The sequence below is a fragment of the Pseudonaja textilis genome, chromosome 1 (assembly GCF_049901715.1).
Source record: "Pseudonaja textilis isolate UNSWEBS1 chromosome 1, rPseTex1.2, whole genome shotgun sequence".
Taxonomy (NCBI): domain Eukaryota; kingdom Metazoa; phylum Chordata; class Lepidosauria; order Squamata; family Elapidae; genus Pseudonaja; species Pseudonaja textilis.
Window position 1 is genome coordinate 23,762,035 of NC_141990.1, and position 19,332 is coordinate 23,781,366.

The 19,332-nt window shown below is 40.1% G+C and overlaps 1 protein-coding gene across 2 annotated transcripts; it reads right to left on the minus strand.

Moving 5' to 3' along the window:
- Nucleotides 1-283: 283 nt before the first annotated feature.
- Nucleotides 284-19,164, minus strand: TMEM214 (transmembrane protein 214). Of its 2 annotated transcripts, none has more exons than XM_087928786.1 (17): nucleotides 19,038-19,164; nucleotides 17,367-17,572; nucleotides 16,224-16,374; nucleotides 15,013-15,147; nucleotides 12,838-12,920; nucleotides 12,480-12,585; nucleotides 11,330-11,411; nucleotides 10,636-10,737; nucleotides 9,324-9,465; nucleotides 7,663-7,754; nucleotides 7,113-7,161; nucleotides 5,994-6,107; nucleotides 5,771-5,888; nucleotides 5,556-5,652; nucleotides 5,204-5,372; nucleotides 3,988-4,139; nucleotides 284-2,263 (listed from the first exon to the last, which is right to left on the minus strand). In XM_087928786.1, the coding sequence occupies exons 3-17, from the start codon at nucleotides 16,258-16,260 to the stop codon at nucleotides 2,137-2,139; spliced, it is 1,605 nt and encodes a 534-aa protein (XP_087784912.1). In that variant the 5' UTR covers nucleotides 16,261-16,374; nucleotides 17,367-17,572; nucleotides 19,038-19,164; the 3' UTR covers nucleotides 284-2,136. The 2 variants fall into 2 exon arrangements, with proteins under 2 accessions (XP_087784912.1, XP_026564386.1); XM_026708601.2 differs by having other exon boundaries at nucleotides 18,935-19,164.
- Between the last annotated feature and the right edge of the window lie 168 nt (nucleotides 19,165-19,332).

Below are 19,332 nucleotides of genomic sequence, written 5' to 3' on the forward strand. Positions count from 1 at the left end.
TACCCCTTGAAAGTGGATGGACCTTAGCAAGGACATGCTGCAATGCCCTTTCTTCTGGAGCTGATGCATAGCCAGTACAACAAAAATTCCTATAACTAGCTGCTTGTGCCTTATGAATGGAAGAAATAAAATGAAATGTGCTTTACACTGTAGCTTTTATCTGGCCTTATACCAAAATTTACCGTTTCCTCATAAGAACGTCAAGGCAGTGAGAAATCTTAATATAGACTTATAAGACATTTTGAAAAGGGCAGATGGCATAGACAGACATGAGAGCAAGTAATGTAGCCAAATACACTGTCCTTTATTGTACATGACACACAATTGTCATAACCAGGTCCACCATTATAAGCTTGCTGAACTAAAGGGAGGTATGTGCTGCACTTTTACAGCTGACTCACTTTTACAACTGAATTATGAACGCACAGCCAGCTTTTCTTTGTGCATTCCAGATATACGGTATTTGATTACAGCTCCAGTCAACATATTTAGACTAGAAATATATATCCAATTGATTCATGGGTCTCAGAAACCTTGGGGATTGTAGTCCCTAAAACACATTAAAAACAATGAAGTTATTAAATATACAAGCAGACATATAAAGTATAGCTAAATAAAACCAAACAGTGTCTTTGCCTTGGTGGCATCAGTTCTTTGTCCTAGTCTGGAATATTATTTGGAACACCACTCAGGGCTCAAAGGCTTTGGCCCTTTATCCAAAAGATGTGCTCCTCTGTTCTGGACAATGGGAAGTGTATATCAGTACATTCAGAGGATAACTAGTTCAGGAAAGGCTGAGATACCAACTGATAGGTAGGAGCAGCAGGCAAAAAAACCCCAAACCAACCCAACAACCTCTAACCTATTATTTTCTCATTGCATAATTTCACATATACAGACATATCAAAGCTCTCAGCTGAAAGAGAGCCAATGGCTTGTCCGGATATTTAGGTCAGAGAGGGGTGTATAGGATAGGTCCTACCTCAAAGCTAAACTGGCATTTCCAAGCCACTGATTCACTTGAAGAGACTACAGCAAAACAGAGCATTGGGGAAGGAGTGAGCATAACAAAATGCCACTCATAGACTTGTTGGGAGACTGACCTAGCTTATCCATCCTTTCTTTTTTTTAGTTTCAACTAAGACCAAGAGGTGAGGAATATCTGGCCCTCAGCCTACATTCACCTCAGAATTCAGATCTCAGTTGAATGATTTACTATACCTCATCCAGATTTCTTGCAAGAATAATCTGTCTTGCTTGGGAATGGGGATAGACACACAAGGCCAGAAGTTAAGTGTTGTCAGAAGATAACAAGTGGCCCATCCATGTTCATCTCTAGGTCTACTACTAAAGTTTCATCCATTTCAGACTGCTACACATTATTCTCAGAGGAATGGGGTTCCCAAGACAAGAAAGGTCCCACTCCTTCCACTCAGTAGATGTGCATTCCAAAGTGAAGTACCCACCCAGTTTGCATTATCTGTTCCACAATACAGTAAGGAAAACACGTTTTGGGGGAAAGGCCAAGACAATCTGCTTCTGGTATACATAAATTAATGTATTAATTGCTTTGAGGAGCGGTAATAGAATAACCTTGGGAAATGCACCAGAAATATCTCAGATCTAGTAAACATGGGAAGTAAACCAATAAGATAGTGTTCAGTATGAGAACCAGACTGTAGGACTGGCTCAAAACTTCAGGGGCACATTTATGATAAAAGCCAAGAATTAAAGGAAGAGCTCCATGCATAAAGTGGTAGGAAGTCACTGACCCAGCAACCAATTTATTTGAGGTATTACTGAAAGAGGAAGTGCTTTTCCAAAATCATTGCTGGGATACACCTTGCTCTCTTAAAGGCTGTTATTACCATTGTAGCCTGGGGCAGTCGTATCAAGGAATCAGCCTGCCAACAGCTTCCTAGGAGCTCAGCTGAGAACAAGCCTAACAGCACAGCAAATTGGGAGCTTGGAGACATCTGGTCTGAGAAGCTCTGGGCTTCTGCAACAAGTCAAAGTTGTGCTGTTCTTTGTGTTGACGGTCAGACTAAAGAATAAGTAAATTGGTACATCCTGTTTTAGCTATCCAGAGAGCAGTAGCCTAAACTTCATTTTCAGCTTCTGAGCCTAGGATCACTGCTAGTGCCTAGAGATGATAGAAACAGCCCATTCCTTAATGGCCACAGTTGTGTCCTGCAGGTATGTCCAAGAAGATTGGATGAGGTTGGTCAGATGAATTTTCAAGCAGATCCAGGAGTCTTCACCACTAAAAGAAGAAACAAAAATGATTGGAGGCTATTGACTTAACTGAAAGTAAGATGAAATTTAGATGCTCCATTACTTCTATAACCTGTATATTAGATTGCTGCAAGCATATAAAAAAACCCTATAATTTTAAGGTAGAGATGGAGAGCCTCCCTCATAAATGTACATCTTGGGCCAGTCATCTTCTCAATAGCCAGATTTTGTTCCACAACCCCTCCTAAAAGAAGGCATGACTCAGCCAAAATAATCAAGAATTACCATTTCCTATTGGAATAGTTGCAATTAAATTCTGTTTCTACCATGTTCTTTCTTTAACTTCTGACATAATCTGTATTTTTTTAATAATTGGAACAATGCTTCCACCTCTGCCTGAAAGAAAACTGGGTTCAATATTCTTCCTGCCATAATCTGCCTGCAATGCAACAAACATGGCTTGTTCCCTCCTTAGATTATAGAGTAAACCTGGGCCTCGCATTTCAGTTAATGACTGTTTTTGGTAACTTTTTTTAGTATAAGCAGCTGACTCTTCAGTTATACTTTACAGTTTTGGTTCATACAGATCAGAGGAAAGGATAAAATAGCTCTAGTTTTTCTGAACTAGAAAAACTTCATTTTTTAAGATTTTAAAAAAATCACATCTTTATTATTTCATAAATAATTCTAGGTGGCAAAAAGATGGTTGAAAGTAATTCCCTTTTAACTGGCCCTAATGCTGATTAAACCTAAAATCAGAAAATCCTTCATTTCTAAGAGCCATTCTGTACTATAATTTAAAAAACATATTGTTACCTTAACTGGGGTAGGTAATCTGCAGACTTTTAGATGAAATTGGATTCTATCTCCCAACTTCTTTTACCATGGGCAATGATGGTTAGGACTAATAAGAATTGAGAATTTAATATTTGGAGGACTATTACATTGACTTCTTCTGCTAAACCAAGTGAGATTATGTGCCCACAAGCCAGTATGAAATGTCTGTGTATCATCCTGATAAATTAGCAAGCCAGAAGCTCAATTTTACTAATCCATATGGCTGAACAGACTGGTGACACAGAGACAGAAAACAATGCTAATATGTTTATGTTCATTTTGCACCATTTATTCCTCTCATGACAAGGAAATATTGTAAAGAAAAACTGAAGACCACTTCTAATAATTGCATTTCCAGAGAATTAAAATCAGCTTCAGACCTGCCCCGCAAACTCCTAGCCTTAGAAGCTAGGATACTTTAAATAATTAAACATAGGAATACACAGGGTACCAGGTTATTTTACTAAACTCACACTTTGTGTTCAAGTTCTGTAACAAGGAACTCATGAACCTGCGCACATTAAGTGCATTCTATGTTCATTAGTCATTGACATAGCTATAATCTGTCTGCTGTTTCTCCTCAACTGCCTTTTTTTCAGTGCTTCTTTTGGGATATATTGAGGGTCTGTCGTGCATCCCTAAGCAGATAGTCCTCTAACTGGGGATCCTCAGATAGTTCTCTTTTAGCCTATGCATACAGACTTTAATATTCTTGTATTCCTATTTAACTTTAGCAAACATATCACTAACTAACGAATGATGAATAAACTCTTTATTGGCCAAGTGTGATTAGACACACAAAGAATTAGTCTTGGTGCATATGCTCTCAGTATACATAAAAAGAAAATATAACCATGCCAAAGGGAATTAAATTCAGTTCTGCCCAGGGCCCAAAGACACATAGACAATACATACTTGCAGAAAGCTAACCACATTTTCCAAGCTCCGTCCAATGACACAGCAATATAGTCCACAGCAGGCAGAAAGCAGTTTCGCATGAGGAATAGCAGTAATTCTCTGAGGTACTCAACAGCATGCAGCACAGAATCTGGCAGTTGTGTCTGAAGCTACGGAGAAAATAAAGATGGGATGGGATGTTGAACAGTTGAACAGTTTACAGGATTAGCTACTAATCTAATCCTGTTGAACAGTTTACAGGATTAGCTACTAATCAACCAGCTCCTCACTGGCTTAACATGCTACTTAAATACACATCACTAGATAAGTTTGAAAATGGCCATGTGCCAGATTCCTATTATTCAACAGGCTGCTCAAAGGCTATTGTTTAGATTTATATACAGCATAGAGGGACCAACAACAGATGGTTATTGTGTCCAATATTCCTCAGCAGTGTAACAAAAAGCAAATCAACCACAAGCTAACGTCCACAAGAAGTGATATACTATAAATTCCATCGATTTCAGTCACTATTATCAGCAGCCAACATTCTGGGGCAGGGGTGTCAAATGCAAGGCCCTGGGACTAGATCCAGCCTGCAAGGTGCTTAGAGCTGGCCTGCAGGGCTGCCCTGGAAACAATGAGGGACCGGCCAGTGGTGCCTCTGCCAGCAAAAACGAGCTTGGGAGGGCTGCATGTGGCTTTCCTGAACTCTGTTTTCACTGTTGCGTGAGGCCATTGCAGCCAAAAATGGAGTTCGGGGGCCTGTTTTTGCTGGAAGAGCATGGGGGCCACTACAGGAGCCCCCAACAGGTGAGCCTTCGAGCTGGTCACGCCCACCCCAGCCCTGCGAGGTCAAACACAACCCTGATGCAGCCCTCAATAAAATCGAGTTTGATACCCCTGCTCTGGGGACATCAAACAGAGAAATATATAACATAACATGTAAATGTTATGGGGGGGCAAGGACACCAACATTCCCTTCAAGACATTCCTTTGTAAAAGGAATAGAAGCATGAAAGGTTGTAAGTCCTGTTAGGAATAGGCATTGCTGCTCTTGTTTTCTATGAGGCTTCTACTGTTTGGTCTCTACAACTTTTCCTTCTTAATTTCTGAAATCCCCAGTGCTTCTGGACATTAACAACTCTACATTTCTCCCCTGTTCTCAACTCCTAATTTCCAACTTCTGCCTAACAAAGTTTGGCTGTCCAGCCAAAAGCAGCAGCATTCTTACCCACTCACTGAGCCTAAGGAGGTTGTTGCTGAGCCAGGCTAAATGAGCAGAGCACTTCCCAGAGATATAGATAGCAGTTTCATTTGTCTTGGTCCAGGCCAGCTCCAAATTAGGTCCAAGCACCATTGCCACTTGGGAGTAGTAGACTGGTATATTTGCTTCTAGCCAGCTGCAGGGAGAGAGAGGGGATGGAATGAGATTTTGCCTTGAAAAAGAAATTGCCCTCAAAGTCATCATCCAGCCAGATGGAATAATCTTTCAATTGTCTGTGGTTTTGAATACAATACAGATCTTTTCTGAATGCTCTTTTAAAGTGCTCCCTTTGCTAAAACAGCTAAAACATATTACCGACCTGTATCCTTTTATAGAGAAATGGGAAACTTTGTCCCAGACTTGCTCAGATGTAGACAGGATGCCAGAAGAACGAAGGACATGTGCAGAGGCAGAAGCTGCAAAACAAAACAGTGGACAAAAGGTTTCCATTACAGTAAAGCCCGTGCGTTTTTCAGCCTTATTATAGGGAGAAAAGAAGCACCATCTCCCATGCCTCCAGAAACAAATCCTAACCTTGGAATGAGCCATGAGTCTTGATATCATATGTCAGAAATCCAGCAGTAACTATAAGGAGGACTAAAATCAGCCATGGCCAACGAAACCCACCGGCTTTCATCTTGAGCAGCAGGTTCTAAAGAACAGAACCAAAGAAGCAGTGCTGTAAAGCAGAATGAAGCAAATAAGCATCCATATAGGTTTGCTAAGTTGTGCGCCATTTCATAAACAAATAAATTACCTTGCATGCAGCTGTACAAGCTGCCACATCCTGAACGTTGTTTGGTCCTTTCATAGCCAGCTCTTCATTTGTGACACTGAATGAATGGACTGTTTCCTGTAAAGATTTTCGCACCTAGGAAAAAGTCCAGTAAAGTACAGAAGCAATCAGCCTTTGCCTAGGGTTTATTTGCTTTTTGTAATATTTTTTAAAATATATTTTTATATCTGTTGTTTTTATATCTGTTGCTGTCTTTGACTTTTGTGCACCACTCTGAGTCACCTTTGATCAGTGTGGGATTCTACCGGTTCAGACCAGATCGGGCGATCCCCTTGTTCAGCTCGCTCCGAATTGGTGCGCTGCAATGAGGAAGTGGGCCTGCCCGCCAGCCCCTGCCCTTTCCTGTGCTTTATGCCTTTGTTTAGAGCACAGCTGATTTGTGTGGCAGAGTGGTTTGCTGCGCCTCAGCTGTTTTCTTCACAGAGGCTTCAGTTGAAGGTAAGTATGGGCTTGCCTTTTTAAGGGGAGCAAAGCGCACAATCATTGAACGGTTGTTATACCGGTGGAATCCCACCCCTGCTTTTGATGAGATGGGAGGCTATATAAATTGGATAGAAAACAAAAAAACAAACAAACAAACACATATTTTCATTAAAAGGACCATTACCAGCTCTTCTGCATAAAGCTTTCAAGATTCATCACCTCATTTGATCTTAGCGTTTCTGAGTCACATTCACAAGTGAGCACAAACAGAACTCCTTCAGTTCAGTTTAGTCACAAACTACAGAGAATATATCTTCTCATTTTCTAATCTGTTTTAGCCATATGTAAAACACCACACTAAATTTTGGTATATTAACAAATACTGTCATACCTTATGATTCTCGACTCTTGATGAATGTATCTTTTCTTTTATGTATATTGAGAGTATTTACACCAAGACAAATTCCTTGTGTGTCCAATCATACTTGGCCAATAAAGCTATTCTATTCTATTCTATTCTATTCTATTTTATTCTATTTTATTCTACTCTACTCTACTCTACTCTTCCTAGTATGATATTTATTACCTGTCTCTGATTTTGCTTATTCAATTCTCCTCATGAAAAATCTATTCCTTGGGGGAAAAAGTGACACAAACCTTTTTGGTAGTGTTGCCCCAAGTCTCCAAGAAGTGATTCAGGAGCAAGCTGAAAAAACAAAGCAAAATATTAACAATGAGGTGTTTTAAAGAACTTTGTCTCCTAAACTCAGATATTGGAACAGAAAAAGTGTGCAAACAGAGAAGGCCCATTCACAACAGTATATGAAAATTAAAAACAATAGCTATGCATCTTAATGAATGATTTAAGTCAGCTAACAGCTGGCAATTGTTTACCATACAGTTTGATTGGCTTTATCTTGATTAACTTTGATTTTGTGGCACAATGTTAAACCAACCCACCTTATTAGTTTACATTGCAGTGTATTATCCTAATCCAGAAAAAATGTTGATTCAGCAAGCAGATCTAATTGTACTATGTGAATATAATTATTGGATTTTCCTATCTCCCTGGCTCCCCCCCCCCCGCCCCCTGGGAATATGTGAATGATGATCCATTGTTTATTAGGACAACTTAGCTTTATATCATGAAAAATACAACATGGCTAAATTGTTCATGTGATCAAGTAGCACCTTTTTCCATTCTTACCTTGACTGTGGAAGGTGTCTGATGTATAATTGCCTCCACACACTGAAACTGAGAGGATCAAGATTGAGGCACTCAGTCAAACAGTTCAGGAGCTGCACAGGGCAAGTCAGAATAATTCTTAGAGGACTAAAGATTAGACACTGAACATTTCCAAACAGCAGTGATAGTGCAGTCAAAATATTACAGGTTTTAAGACAGCAGATTTATCAAGTTTCTCCATGTGTTCCCCATTCAACGGAAAAATTCTTCCCTACCTTTGGGACACTGAAAAAGACATGGGTATCTTAATGTTACTTCTTGAAAGGGCTATATTTTAAGTCACAACAAAACAGATAAAGAGTTCATAAGAAGTTCAGGCAGAACATTTCCCTAATTCACTGAAGTATGAGAAGAGGGAGAAGGTACAGCCCAACCAGACTTGCAAGGTTCTGTTATTGTAGCCAATCTCAAAAAAAATAGTTTTAGCCATCTTGTGGAATTGATTTCTTGGTCTGGCCTTACGTAGACAGGCCGACAACAAGCGAGTGATGTTTGCTTTGCTGTTGGATTGCTATCTTGGTATCATTTTGAAGTTGTTTTGGTTACTTTTTTGTATTTTGTTGTTTTTGTTATTTTATTGCTCTGAACCACCTTGAGTTTATTTGAATGGGTCAATACATAAGAACTATTACTCAGGTAAAGAGGGCTATTACAAGTGCAACCTTCACCAAGCAGCGGTCCAAGGTAATAATTACTCCATAGGGTTTCAATAGCAGAGTATTATTCCAGATACAGCTAAAGAACAAGAGTATGTAACCAGCAACATGCATGAGAGCGAAGATCAACTGTGTTTAGAATAATGGCTATTCTAAGTCTAACAAACAGTATGTACGAGCTGCACCAGACAAACCAAGCTCAAAGTGGAATACTGAAATCATCTTGCCTTAATAGCTTGGTTTAGTCAGCTCAGCCAGGGAATTTGCAAGACAGGGAAGTAGCTAGTGTAGAAGTTACACCCTTAGTATATTCCTTGTTCCTATTTTCAAGGTCACAAATTGCATAAGGCTGAGCCCTGACAAAATTTCTGGAACAGATGTCATTTATATGGTCTACAATTAGATTGTCTCCATGCTCTTTTACACTGCTGGATAGCATGCCAAAAGAAGCTCCCTCCATTCAAGCTGCATAAGTTATTTCATCTATTGCCAAATCACAAAACAATTTTAGTTTTGTTCCTTCCTGATTTGCCAGATACATAAGCAGAAGTAGGTTCTATAAACAATTAGGACTAGTTACTCAGATAGGAAGTAAGGCAGTGGGAAGTAAGTTGATAGGAAAGCGGGGAGATTATAAAATGTTAATAAAATACTTACATAAGTAGAACTAACATAATTGATTATCTAAATGATCAAGTCAACAATTCTGAACTTCCTAGAGAATATTCTGATTGGATTGGTTCTGCAGAAACAGCAGACTTCCTCATTATAAGACTCACTCTGTCAGATTGCCTCTTGGATGAAGAGACCTAACACTGAAGGGTTTCAGGTTAACATGGTATTGTGCGCTAATTAATTGGGTGCCACTTTTTAATGCAGATTATGTGCTGGCTAAATGTTGTAGCCCATCTGACTGCCTAAGAATTATGTTTGTTCCTTTTAATCCTGTCCCCCTCCCAGCCTCACCTCTTTCTTCATGTCATTGGGACAGCTGGGCATGGTCCTGGAGAGGAAGGAAGGGAAATAAGTGTGCAGGGACGTTTCAGGATTAGCGCCAAAGGCCAACACTTTCAGGCGGGGATACAATTGCCGGAGCTGCTCCTGCAGACTGAATAAAAAAGCAAAATTATATCAGTCTAACCATGTCCCCAAATGAGAAAGGTGCATTTCTGCTACAAACATCTCCCAAGAATACCAGGAAGAAAAACCAGATAACAGGGGCTTAAGGATGTTATAATGACTCTTCATTTGTTGCACGTTCTCTCGTTCATCAGCCCTGCCAAAAAGTATTTTGTGCTCAACAATACTACAATCATTCTCTCACATGAAGGAATGCTGGAAAATTGCCATGGCCTCCAGTGTTCTAAGGGAGTGTTTCTCAAACTTGGCAACTTTAACAGGAGTGGACTTCAACTCCCAGTATTCCCTTACTCAGCCACCATGTTAGCTGGGGAATTCCAGAAATACTCTTTTAAGGCTACAGAAATGGTGTTTAAGAGCAAGTGCTGTGGCACTGTGCTACAATGTCTAAGTCATAGAAATACCTGTCAACAAACAGGTGCAAGAGAAACAAGGGGAGGAAAAAGAGAGAAGAAAATAGGCAGGTGCTAAAGAACAAATTGAGTGACTGTTGCTTCCTTTTGAACCTCAATTTTTTAAGTTCATGTAGGAATAATGCAAGAAGAAACAAATGACTGTTAAAAGTACTGGATTGGTGGATTATAAAATCACCAGTAATATATTGTAAGTTATTTGGCACCTGCTTGTAATATATTTTGCAATTTTAAAAAAAACCCTGAAGAATATTACGTAAATTCAAAAACTGAAGTGGGGATAATTCATCTTGCTATGGAAAAACTATCAAAAAGGGAGAAAAACAGATACACATGGCTGCAGAAAATAATGGGCTTGTGTTCTTTTTACTTTTTGTTACTTTTATTAATTACTAATTATTGTTGCAGTTGTGCAAATACTGTCCTTTTTGCTTGGACTTCTACCTTACATTTACCATCTCCTTTGGCTTTTTATTTACCAAGATAAAAACTTTAATTAAATAAATAATATAACATATCTGGCTGGTTGTTGCAATACATGCCTACTCCTGTATAAGATAAACGTTGTCCTGACCCAGTAATTATCTTCCCCAGTCTCAATTTTTTTTCTGCCCCACTGGTATCGCAAAGTTCCTCCATCTATAGATGAGGCATTCCTACAGCAATATTTTCTGAGACAGGAGAGGTGGATTGATTGCATATGATTCTCCTTTTAGCTGACATACCTGCAGGATAAGGAGTTGTTGGGCATGAATGCAAAATCCAAAAGAGGGAAGAAGTCCTTGGGCCCTATTATCCCAAACCCTTTTGTCAAATTAGGATGCATCCTGCCAAAGAGAAAGCATAGTTAGTCTGTCCTCAGATTCCTGGCTGTCAGCATCAAGTAAATCTCATTACTTCTTCCACATCTAAATTCTCTCATGGTCAGAATTATTCCCAACAACATATATGCAGAAAGGCTTTAGTAAGCTGTAGATGAATTATCCGAGCTTTTAGTATTCTGGTCTCCCCTCCTACTGCATCACCAAGATTCACTTCTATCTATGAAATCTGTCCCAGCCCTCCTAGTACAGGAGTAAGACTTAGCTCCCTAGAGCAAGAGATGACAACCATTTAAGCTATGACAATACAGACAAAACATGGCAGAAAAAGAAACAAGTTGACTGGAACTGATAAAAGCTCAAACACACACTATTTTAAATCTGTATTTGAAATTAAAAAAAAAAAAGAAACATGGACTAACAGTTCTTCAGTTATTTTGCTGCTACTGAAACCTCTTGGAAAGTAAAACTGATTTATGAATTATAGTCTACCCCTTTAGTGTACCGATGGTAAACGGAAGGATTAATAAACCTGATAGCAAAGTCAACATGCACAAATGTTTCCAATAACAGCACTCCCCATTGTACATCAACTCACATCAGCAGCCGATCCAAGTAACTGATGGCATATGGAGAGAGAGATTTGATGCCCAGAACCGGAAGCATAATGCCAAGCCACACTAGGAAGAGAAAGGACATAACAGTACTTTATAGGGGGGGAGACATGCTGCACTCATAACTTTCCATTCCTCCATGAGGGAGCTCAGCACTGTCCACTGAAAAACAGTGGGATGTGCCTAAGCAATTTCCCTCCCAGGCATAAGCTAATATCTGTTTCCAAATACAGCTGCTTAACCCACATTCAGCAGGTTACTTGCCAAAGGAAGAGGCTGAACATAAGAGGGTCTTATCACCAACACTGATATTCTCTAAATTCCGCTGAAGATGTTACCTAGCCTAGTAAAGAAATGTCCGGAAACCAACCTACAAGCTCAGAGAACGAACTTCCACTCTCAGGGTCTTATCACTTGCCGGGAACAACTTTGCTCTTCCCACTTCTCCTGCTGGGCGTAAGGCTCCCCTAAGAACATAGGCAAGTATAATTCTAAAAGTTACACAGATTTAAGCTGCTTGACCTGCCTTTAAACAGCTGTTATTGAGGTATCCAGTTTTTTCCTGTTTTTTCACTGTGAAAGCTGAAAGTGGAGCATAGCGCTATTTCAGCATAGGCATTTGAAGTACCTATTTTTGAAGGAGTTAGCACAGCCAGTCAAAGTTAGAGCACACTCAAAACTTTCCCACATTTATTCTAACATATGATAAACTTTAATAGGATTGTCCCACTCAATGTGTGGGAAGATGTTTATGAATATGAAGAATACTTCTATGGAGTAATATCAATTCAGCTATTTATTGGATTCCTTATCAGATACTGGTCTTTGGATGTTACTTACAAAACAAGATTAGCTAGTTTGAAAATCTTTTTTTCTTTACTCTAAATTAAGCATGCAAAATTCTTCAAGTTTCATTCCCAGACTCTCTTTGAATGGTCAATTTTGCTTTTTATTATTTTGGTTGACATTAGGTATTTTTAAGAATGCATAGGCAAGCAGGATTTTCATAATATAAAAATGTAAGTGGTAAAATAATGGCATATGAAAAATATTAAAACTTTAAAGGCTGCCATAAATTTCAGGGCATTAAAAAGCAAACGTTCTCGATGAACATAAAAATCCTGTTGTTCTCACCTTTAAGCCCTTCTGTAAGGTCAGCAAAACCAGCTTGCCCCAAGGCCCACATAATGGTCAGACATTTGGCTGGTCGATTCTGGTGGGATCTCAACAGCTCAAGATACTGTAACAGAAAAGGCAAAGACAGTTTAATGCAACCTTTGTAGCAAGAAAACATGCAAAGCTTTCTGCCTCACAGGGCTCCTTGCTAACTGGTCTCATCCAACATGGCATCCTCAGACATAAAACGGTCAATCCATTTGGCATTCCATGGATCACAATGCAATTAGTCTTCCAATATTCAGTTTTACAGAGATGATCTTGAATATGTTACTCACAGCTTCTTTTTAGAAGAGTAGACCCACCGTCAACTTACCTTGCTCAAGTTTGCTGTAGCAACTTTAGGTTTGTCCAGTAATATAGCCTGTATGCAGATCCTATAGCTGTGCAGTGACTCCCCTGAAAGATAAGGCAATTAGATCACTGCCACATGGGATATATTAACTTGGACATCAAGTCCTTACAACCCATGCCAAGCCTTGCAGAAAAAAATCTGTCTGAATTGGGGATGTGAATCTTGCTTTCCTAATATGTGAAATGTGCTATTTCTGCCATCATTCTTCCTTCATTAATTTGTCATAACTATAAAAATAAAGTGAAATCTTATTTAACAGACTAACAGTGTTGGAAGGGATCTTGGAGGTCGTTTAGTCCAACCTTCTGCTCAACCAGAAGACCTATACCATTCCAGACCATGATTGTCCAATCTCAAAAACCTCCAGTGATGGAGCAATGGCAACTTCTGGAGGCAAACTGTTCCACTGATTAATTGTTCTTACTGTCAGAAAATTTCTCATTTCTAGTTGAGATCTCTCCTTGATTAGTTTCCATCCCTTGCTTCTTGTCCTACCTTCAGATGCTTTGAAGAATAGTTTGACTCCCTCTTCTTTGTGGCAGCACCTCCAATACTGGAACGTTGCTATCATGTCACCTCTAGTCCTTCTTTTCATTAAACTAGACATATCCAATTCCTGCAATTGGTCTTCATATGTTTTAGCCTCCAATCCCCTAATAATCTTTGTTGCTATTTTCTGCACTTTTTCTAGAGTCTCAACATCTTCTATGTATCATGGCAATCAAAACTGGATGCAGTATTTTAAGTGTGGTCTTCCTGCAGGGGAGCAGCTGGTGGCGGCGGCTCTATGGGGCGAAAGGCGCTTGGAGACGCCAACGGAGGACACGGTCTGGCCTCAACCAGTGAGTGAGTGTGGTACTAAGGCATTATAAAATGGTACTAATACTTCACATGATCTTGATTCTATCCCTCTATTAATGCAGCCTATGACTGTGATAGCTTTTTTGGCAGCTGCAACACACTGCTGACTGATATTTAAGTGGTTGTCCACTAAGTACCACCTATTCTATACCATAATATAGAATATTGGTTGTTCTTACCTAAATATAAAAACTTATTTTTCTCACCACTGAATTTTATTTTGTTGGATAACGCCCAGGGTTCAAGTCTGTCAAGGTCCTACTGGATCTTGAGCCTTTTTCTAGATTGTTGGCTGTTCCCCCCAGTTTGGTGTTGTCTGCAAATTTGTTGAGTTTCCCCCAATCTTGAGGTTGACCACACAAGTACTGCAAGGTGCTGTGAAAGAAACTCCATGGTACTGTGACATCCAGCCAAGGGAACTAAACATTGCAGCTGCTGACAGAACCTGCCAGCAAGCCATGTGCTTCACCAGCTTTGAAGACAGGTGTTGCCAAAAAGTGACAGGAAACCATGATCAGCATTATGGAATAACACCCACAGTTACTACAAAAATGGACTTCCAGTGCTGCTATTGGGCTAGAGCTAAAACTTCCAGATTGGGACTGCAGAGCCATCCCCTTGTCCACAAATGAACTGCATGACAGCATGTCTTCTTCAAATCTGAAAGACTGCCATACACGTCATGGTGGAAATTTGCATTATTTTTGTAATGGCATCATTAGGCAAAAGGTGTTATTTGCACAATTATTTTAGCAGACAAATTTACATTTCCATAATATCATTAACCAAATGACAAAATTATACATTTATTGTGTTATCATACCATTAATCAGGGATGTAAACTGAAAGAAATTACATCATTTGCAAAATGATGTCATTACAGAAATGATATAAATGGCTGCAGATTTCATAAAATCAAGGTTCAATCATCTTGTCTGGAGTTCTTCAAATGTAGCATATGCTTATCATTTGGTGAGGTGTGCAGACAGAAATTTGATCCACTCCATTCATTAAATGAGCATCCTTTAAAAGGGTTCACTGAGCCCTTTCCTCCTCTATTACATACTTTATTAGGAAGTTAACTTTATGCTTCCATTTCTTTTACAACTGATTTTCAAAATGCAAAGTTCTTGAAGAAATCATCTGCCTGCCATTAGCTACCTGTAAAAGAAATCATCATCCTGTTCTTAATCTTGCTTAGTTATCTTCTGCTTATATGACAGAACCTTTGATTCCAAGATATATTAGCTGATCTATATTTTACTCTTATCTTACCAGAAGTTTTGTCCAACTCTTGCAACATTGTGTAAATACAATGGTCAAAGAAAAGCTCCAGGACACCCCCAGCTTTCAACAGTAGAGATTTGATAATGCTCCTTAGTTCTTTATTCACCAGACAGTAGGGATAGTCTGAAGCCGAAAACATAAATAATAGCAAGATCAAGATTTTAGTCAGCATCCATTTGGTCAGAGCACTGTTACCACAACATTTCCACACATCTGCTTAAAACAAGCATCCGCAGTGGGGTATGATCAGGAGGCCACTTCTGAAAAAAGAGTAGCACATCCCTGAGCATGATAGGATGTTGTACAGATTATTACAATAGAACCTGTGAGCATAGTTGCTACCTCAGCAGGATCATGCCACAAGTTGAGGAAAGAGGCCAAAACAAAAGTTGTGCAGTATTTTCACTTCAATGACAAAAGAGGTTCAATTACAGCATGTGTCCTTACCCCTAAAATAAGTTCTTCCAAATTAAAACTGCCAGTATGCACTCAGAAAGTGCTTCCATTTAATCTGTCTTTTCCTCTTTGAAGGGTAGCTCTTCCTGGTTTTTTTTTTTTGGGGGGGGTAAGGCTGGCACTCAGGCTGCCCAGAGTGGGCATGCAGATTTATCATCAGAACCACATGAAACAGCCCCAGGAACAGCTGTTCTTGAAAGAAGGTAAAACCAGGCAAGAATGCCATGATCCTGGCCAAGTCCTGACCTTGCATAGCATTCAAAGGCAGGTTAAGGCCATTGCATGAGCTGTTGCTGCAAATGCAAAGACCACTAACATTTCCCAGGGTTTCGGTCTCAGATACCACAGCCCCAGGAGCTCGTCATAAACAACACATATCTAGGCAGAGTGAACCAAGTGGTGTTCCCCCACCCAACTCCCCTTTCCTCTGCAATTTGAAAACCTCTGTGTTCCACTTTCCTCTGTATACCTCTAGGCAAAATAATTCAATTGCAAGTATGCTAAGGCATTGACAATTTTGGCCAGGCTGTCATTTTAAGAACTGGAGAGCCAAACAAAACTGATGAAAGGTAATTCTATATGGCCTAAAGTGATCTGACTGAATAAAGGAATAACTACTGTTTCCCAGAAAGGGCAATCCCAAGAACAATTTCAGTGGCTACCTCTAGTACATGCATGCTCATTCTAATAACGGTATTCCCATTCTTGAATGACAACAATGTTATTCCCTTGGTGTTACCAACCATGAGGGTGCTGACTGAGGGTGGGCTCACTCTTCATGGCCTGCAACTTGTAGTTCAAATATCCAGCTAGATCTTTGACCCATACAGAAGGGTTCTCTGGGAACAAGTTCAAGCTTTTATCAAGCTCTCTCTGGAGTTCTGATAAATCCAGCTGGAATTAAAAAAAAAAACCACAGGTACAGTGAAGAACTGGAAAGGTGAGAACTGTCAACCTAATCTGTCTCATTTGCAGATGTGGGGGGGGGGAGCTAAAATTATAATGCAAACTGGGCAGCAACTAGAACTGCTTTATTGAATGAGAACTATATGTGACCTTTGAATATTATCAGGAGGTGATAATTTTAAAAAGTCAGGGCAAAAAACTAAACTTAACTCTATTTGTCATATTCATACTGCAGTCCATCTCACAAACAACTGACTCTGAGTGCAGTACAATAAAGCTAAAAAACCCTATGAATATTTACAATATTATTAAAATGTCTTGAATTATAACAAGCATAAAGCTAAAAAATGGGCAAAGAACAATTTATATATTATTAAAACAAGATTAGTTATTATTTCCTTTCATATGATTAATAATAATATTCTTCGGTCCTAATTATATACAATAGTTTGGTACCAACTTTTCAAAGAGCTGTGGGGCATGCAAGCTGTACAACTCTTAAGTATGTAACCTACTCCATGGGGAAACAAGGGGAGTCTAAAGAGTGAGTGCATTTGAGGATGGATTCTTCTGAAAACAAATAAAATAAAATACTCACAATGTTAAAGCTTTTCTAAATAAATAACATTTGTCTGAGAAAGAAAAGTCACTACAAAGTCCTTTTGCAATTCTTGCTACCTTGAGTTGGAATACAGTACTGGTAACCATACAGTAACTTCAGATAACAATTTACCTCCCCTCTGCAGAACAAGAGGGATGTTGAGTTCAACTTAAATTGCACAACATCTAATTGAATTCAATAATTCTTGGGTCAACTACAGTTGTTTCTAATAGTTGCAATTAAAGACATGTAAATAGTAACATTACTAGATGAAGAATTAACTTTCTATACATTGCCTTCTCTATTTCAGAGGTAGCCTCTAATTTGCAGTATAATACAACTATACAAAAGAGATACTTTTTGGAAAAACGACACTGACTGTTTTCAATGCATCCTCCAGAGTCCGGTTTTTGATTTGCTTGTTCTGTCCACTATCTCCAGCTGTCGCTTTCTTAGCACTTTTTCCAAGGTTTTGCTTTTTCTGCTGCTGGCGTCCAGGTGGTAGAGGCACCTGTTCTTTATTCTGTTTCTTTGTTGATTTCTCAAAGCCAAGTTCAAAGAGAGTTTCTGAAGTGGCAAGAGGAACTAGGAAAATAGAAGAGAAACATGTGAAGCCTGACTACTGAAATGTCCTGTGTCGATACAACACATTTAACAGTTACAGAATCAACCCACTTTCTAGATTTACACACAATACATTTAAAAAAATGAACTAACCATAAACTAAACCACAAAGTGGGATCTAATGTTAATTTTGTATGTAATCTAAATACTTTTCTCAAGTGACTAATTTGTTAAATGCAACATGTACATGGCTAAAAAAATATTGCATAAAATAAATTTGGTATCATTAAAAGATTCAAGAGTTTTTGAAAAAGTCATATTCAAGTATTTTGTTACAGAGCAATGCTTCTTCTTGCGTATTACCGGTACATGTTCCTACAGGTCCCAGAATATCTATTTCATCATTGCCCTCAACGTAGAAAGAATAAATCTGTAAAAAATGTAGCCAATTTTAAACAGAGGGGAAATGCTTCTAAAGATCCGATGTTTCGGAGTCATGTGCCATCAAGCCCTACAATCAGAGGGGAAGACAGTGTAATGTTCACTTGGTAACTGGAAAGGTCTCTAGATCTCTTCCCTGCCTTTCCAGGCCTCCCGTCTGTTCAGTGGCAGGGAATTTGACCAAGGGCTGACCTTAAACTCCTCTGCTCACAATAGAATACCCTATATCACTAGGCTTGAAATTTTGGGCTTGGACAATCTTGAACTACGCCACCTACGGGTGGACTTAAGCATAGTACACAAAATTATCTTCTACAATGTCCTACCAGTCAATGACTACTTCAGCTTCAACCGCAACAATACAAGAGCACACAACTGATACAAACTCAATGTTAACCGCTCCAAACTTGATTGCAGAAAGCACGACTTCAGCAACAGAGTGGTCAATGCCTGGAATGCACTACCTGACTCTGTAGTTACATCCTCAAACCCCCACTCCTTTAACCTCAAACTACCCACTATTGACCTCACCCCATTCCTAAGGGGTCTGTAAGGGGCGTGCATAAGTGCACCATCGTGCCTCCCGTCCCTGTCCTATTGTCCCCATTTAATCGTACGTATTTTCTGTATTCTTACTCATGTTTACACTTATACCTATTATTTTGTAAGCGATTGACTGACTGGCTGACTGACTGAATAAATAAATAAATAAAAGCAAGCCCAAAGCAGAGCCACGGGAAGAGCACAACGTGTGTTCCAGCACGTGGCCAGACTCCTTTTTGCCAACTGACAAGTCCTTCCCTTTGGGAGAAAACAAAATCCCCTAAAGCGGAGGTCTATGTAAAGCGGGGCTGGCAGGCGACTCGCCTGCCTTCTTCCCCTTGCACGCTAGGCTATCGCTGCATATGGAGGCTCGACTGTGTGTCTGTTTTCCTCACTCACTGGGCGAGGCCAGACCGCGTCCTCCGTTGGCGTCTCCAAGCGCCTTTCGCCCCATAGAGCCGCCGCCACCGGCCGCTCCCCTGCGGGAAGGCTTCCGCACCACCTGCCAACGTGCCGTCGCAGCCATCAGCCTTCCTGACCCGCTTCCTACGCCTTCGCCTTCTACGACCATCGAGGCGCGCCCGCGCGAAGAAAAAGACGGACCGCGCGCCTTCCCTCGCTCGCGCAGTACGGCCCGCCCACTTTCGGCCTCCAGGCCGCGCTCATTGGGCGAGACGCCCCTTCCGCGGCGAACGTTGCTTCTGCCACGTCCTAAAGCTCGCCTGCCTCTACGGTACGTGACACGCCAGTACGTGAGCGCCCGCCTTCCCGGAACGCGCCCAACGGGGGAAGGAGGG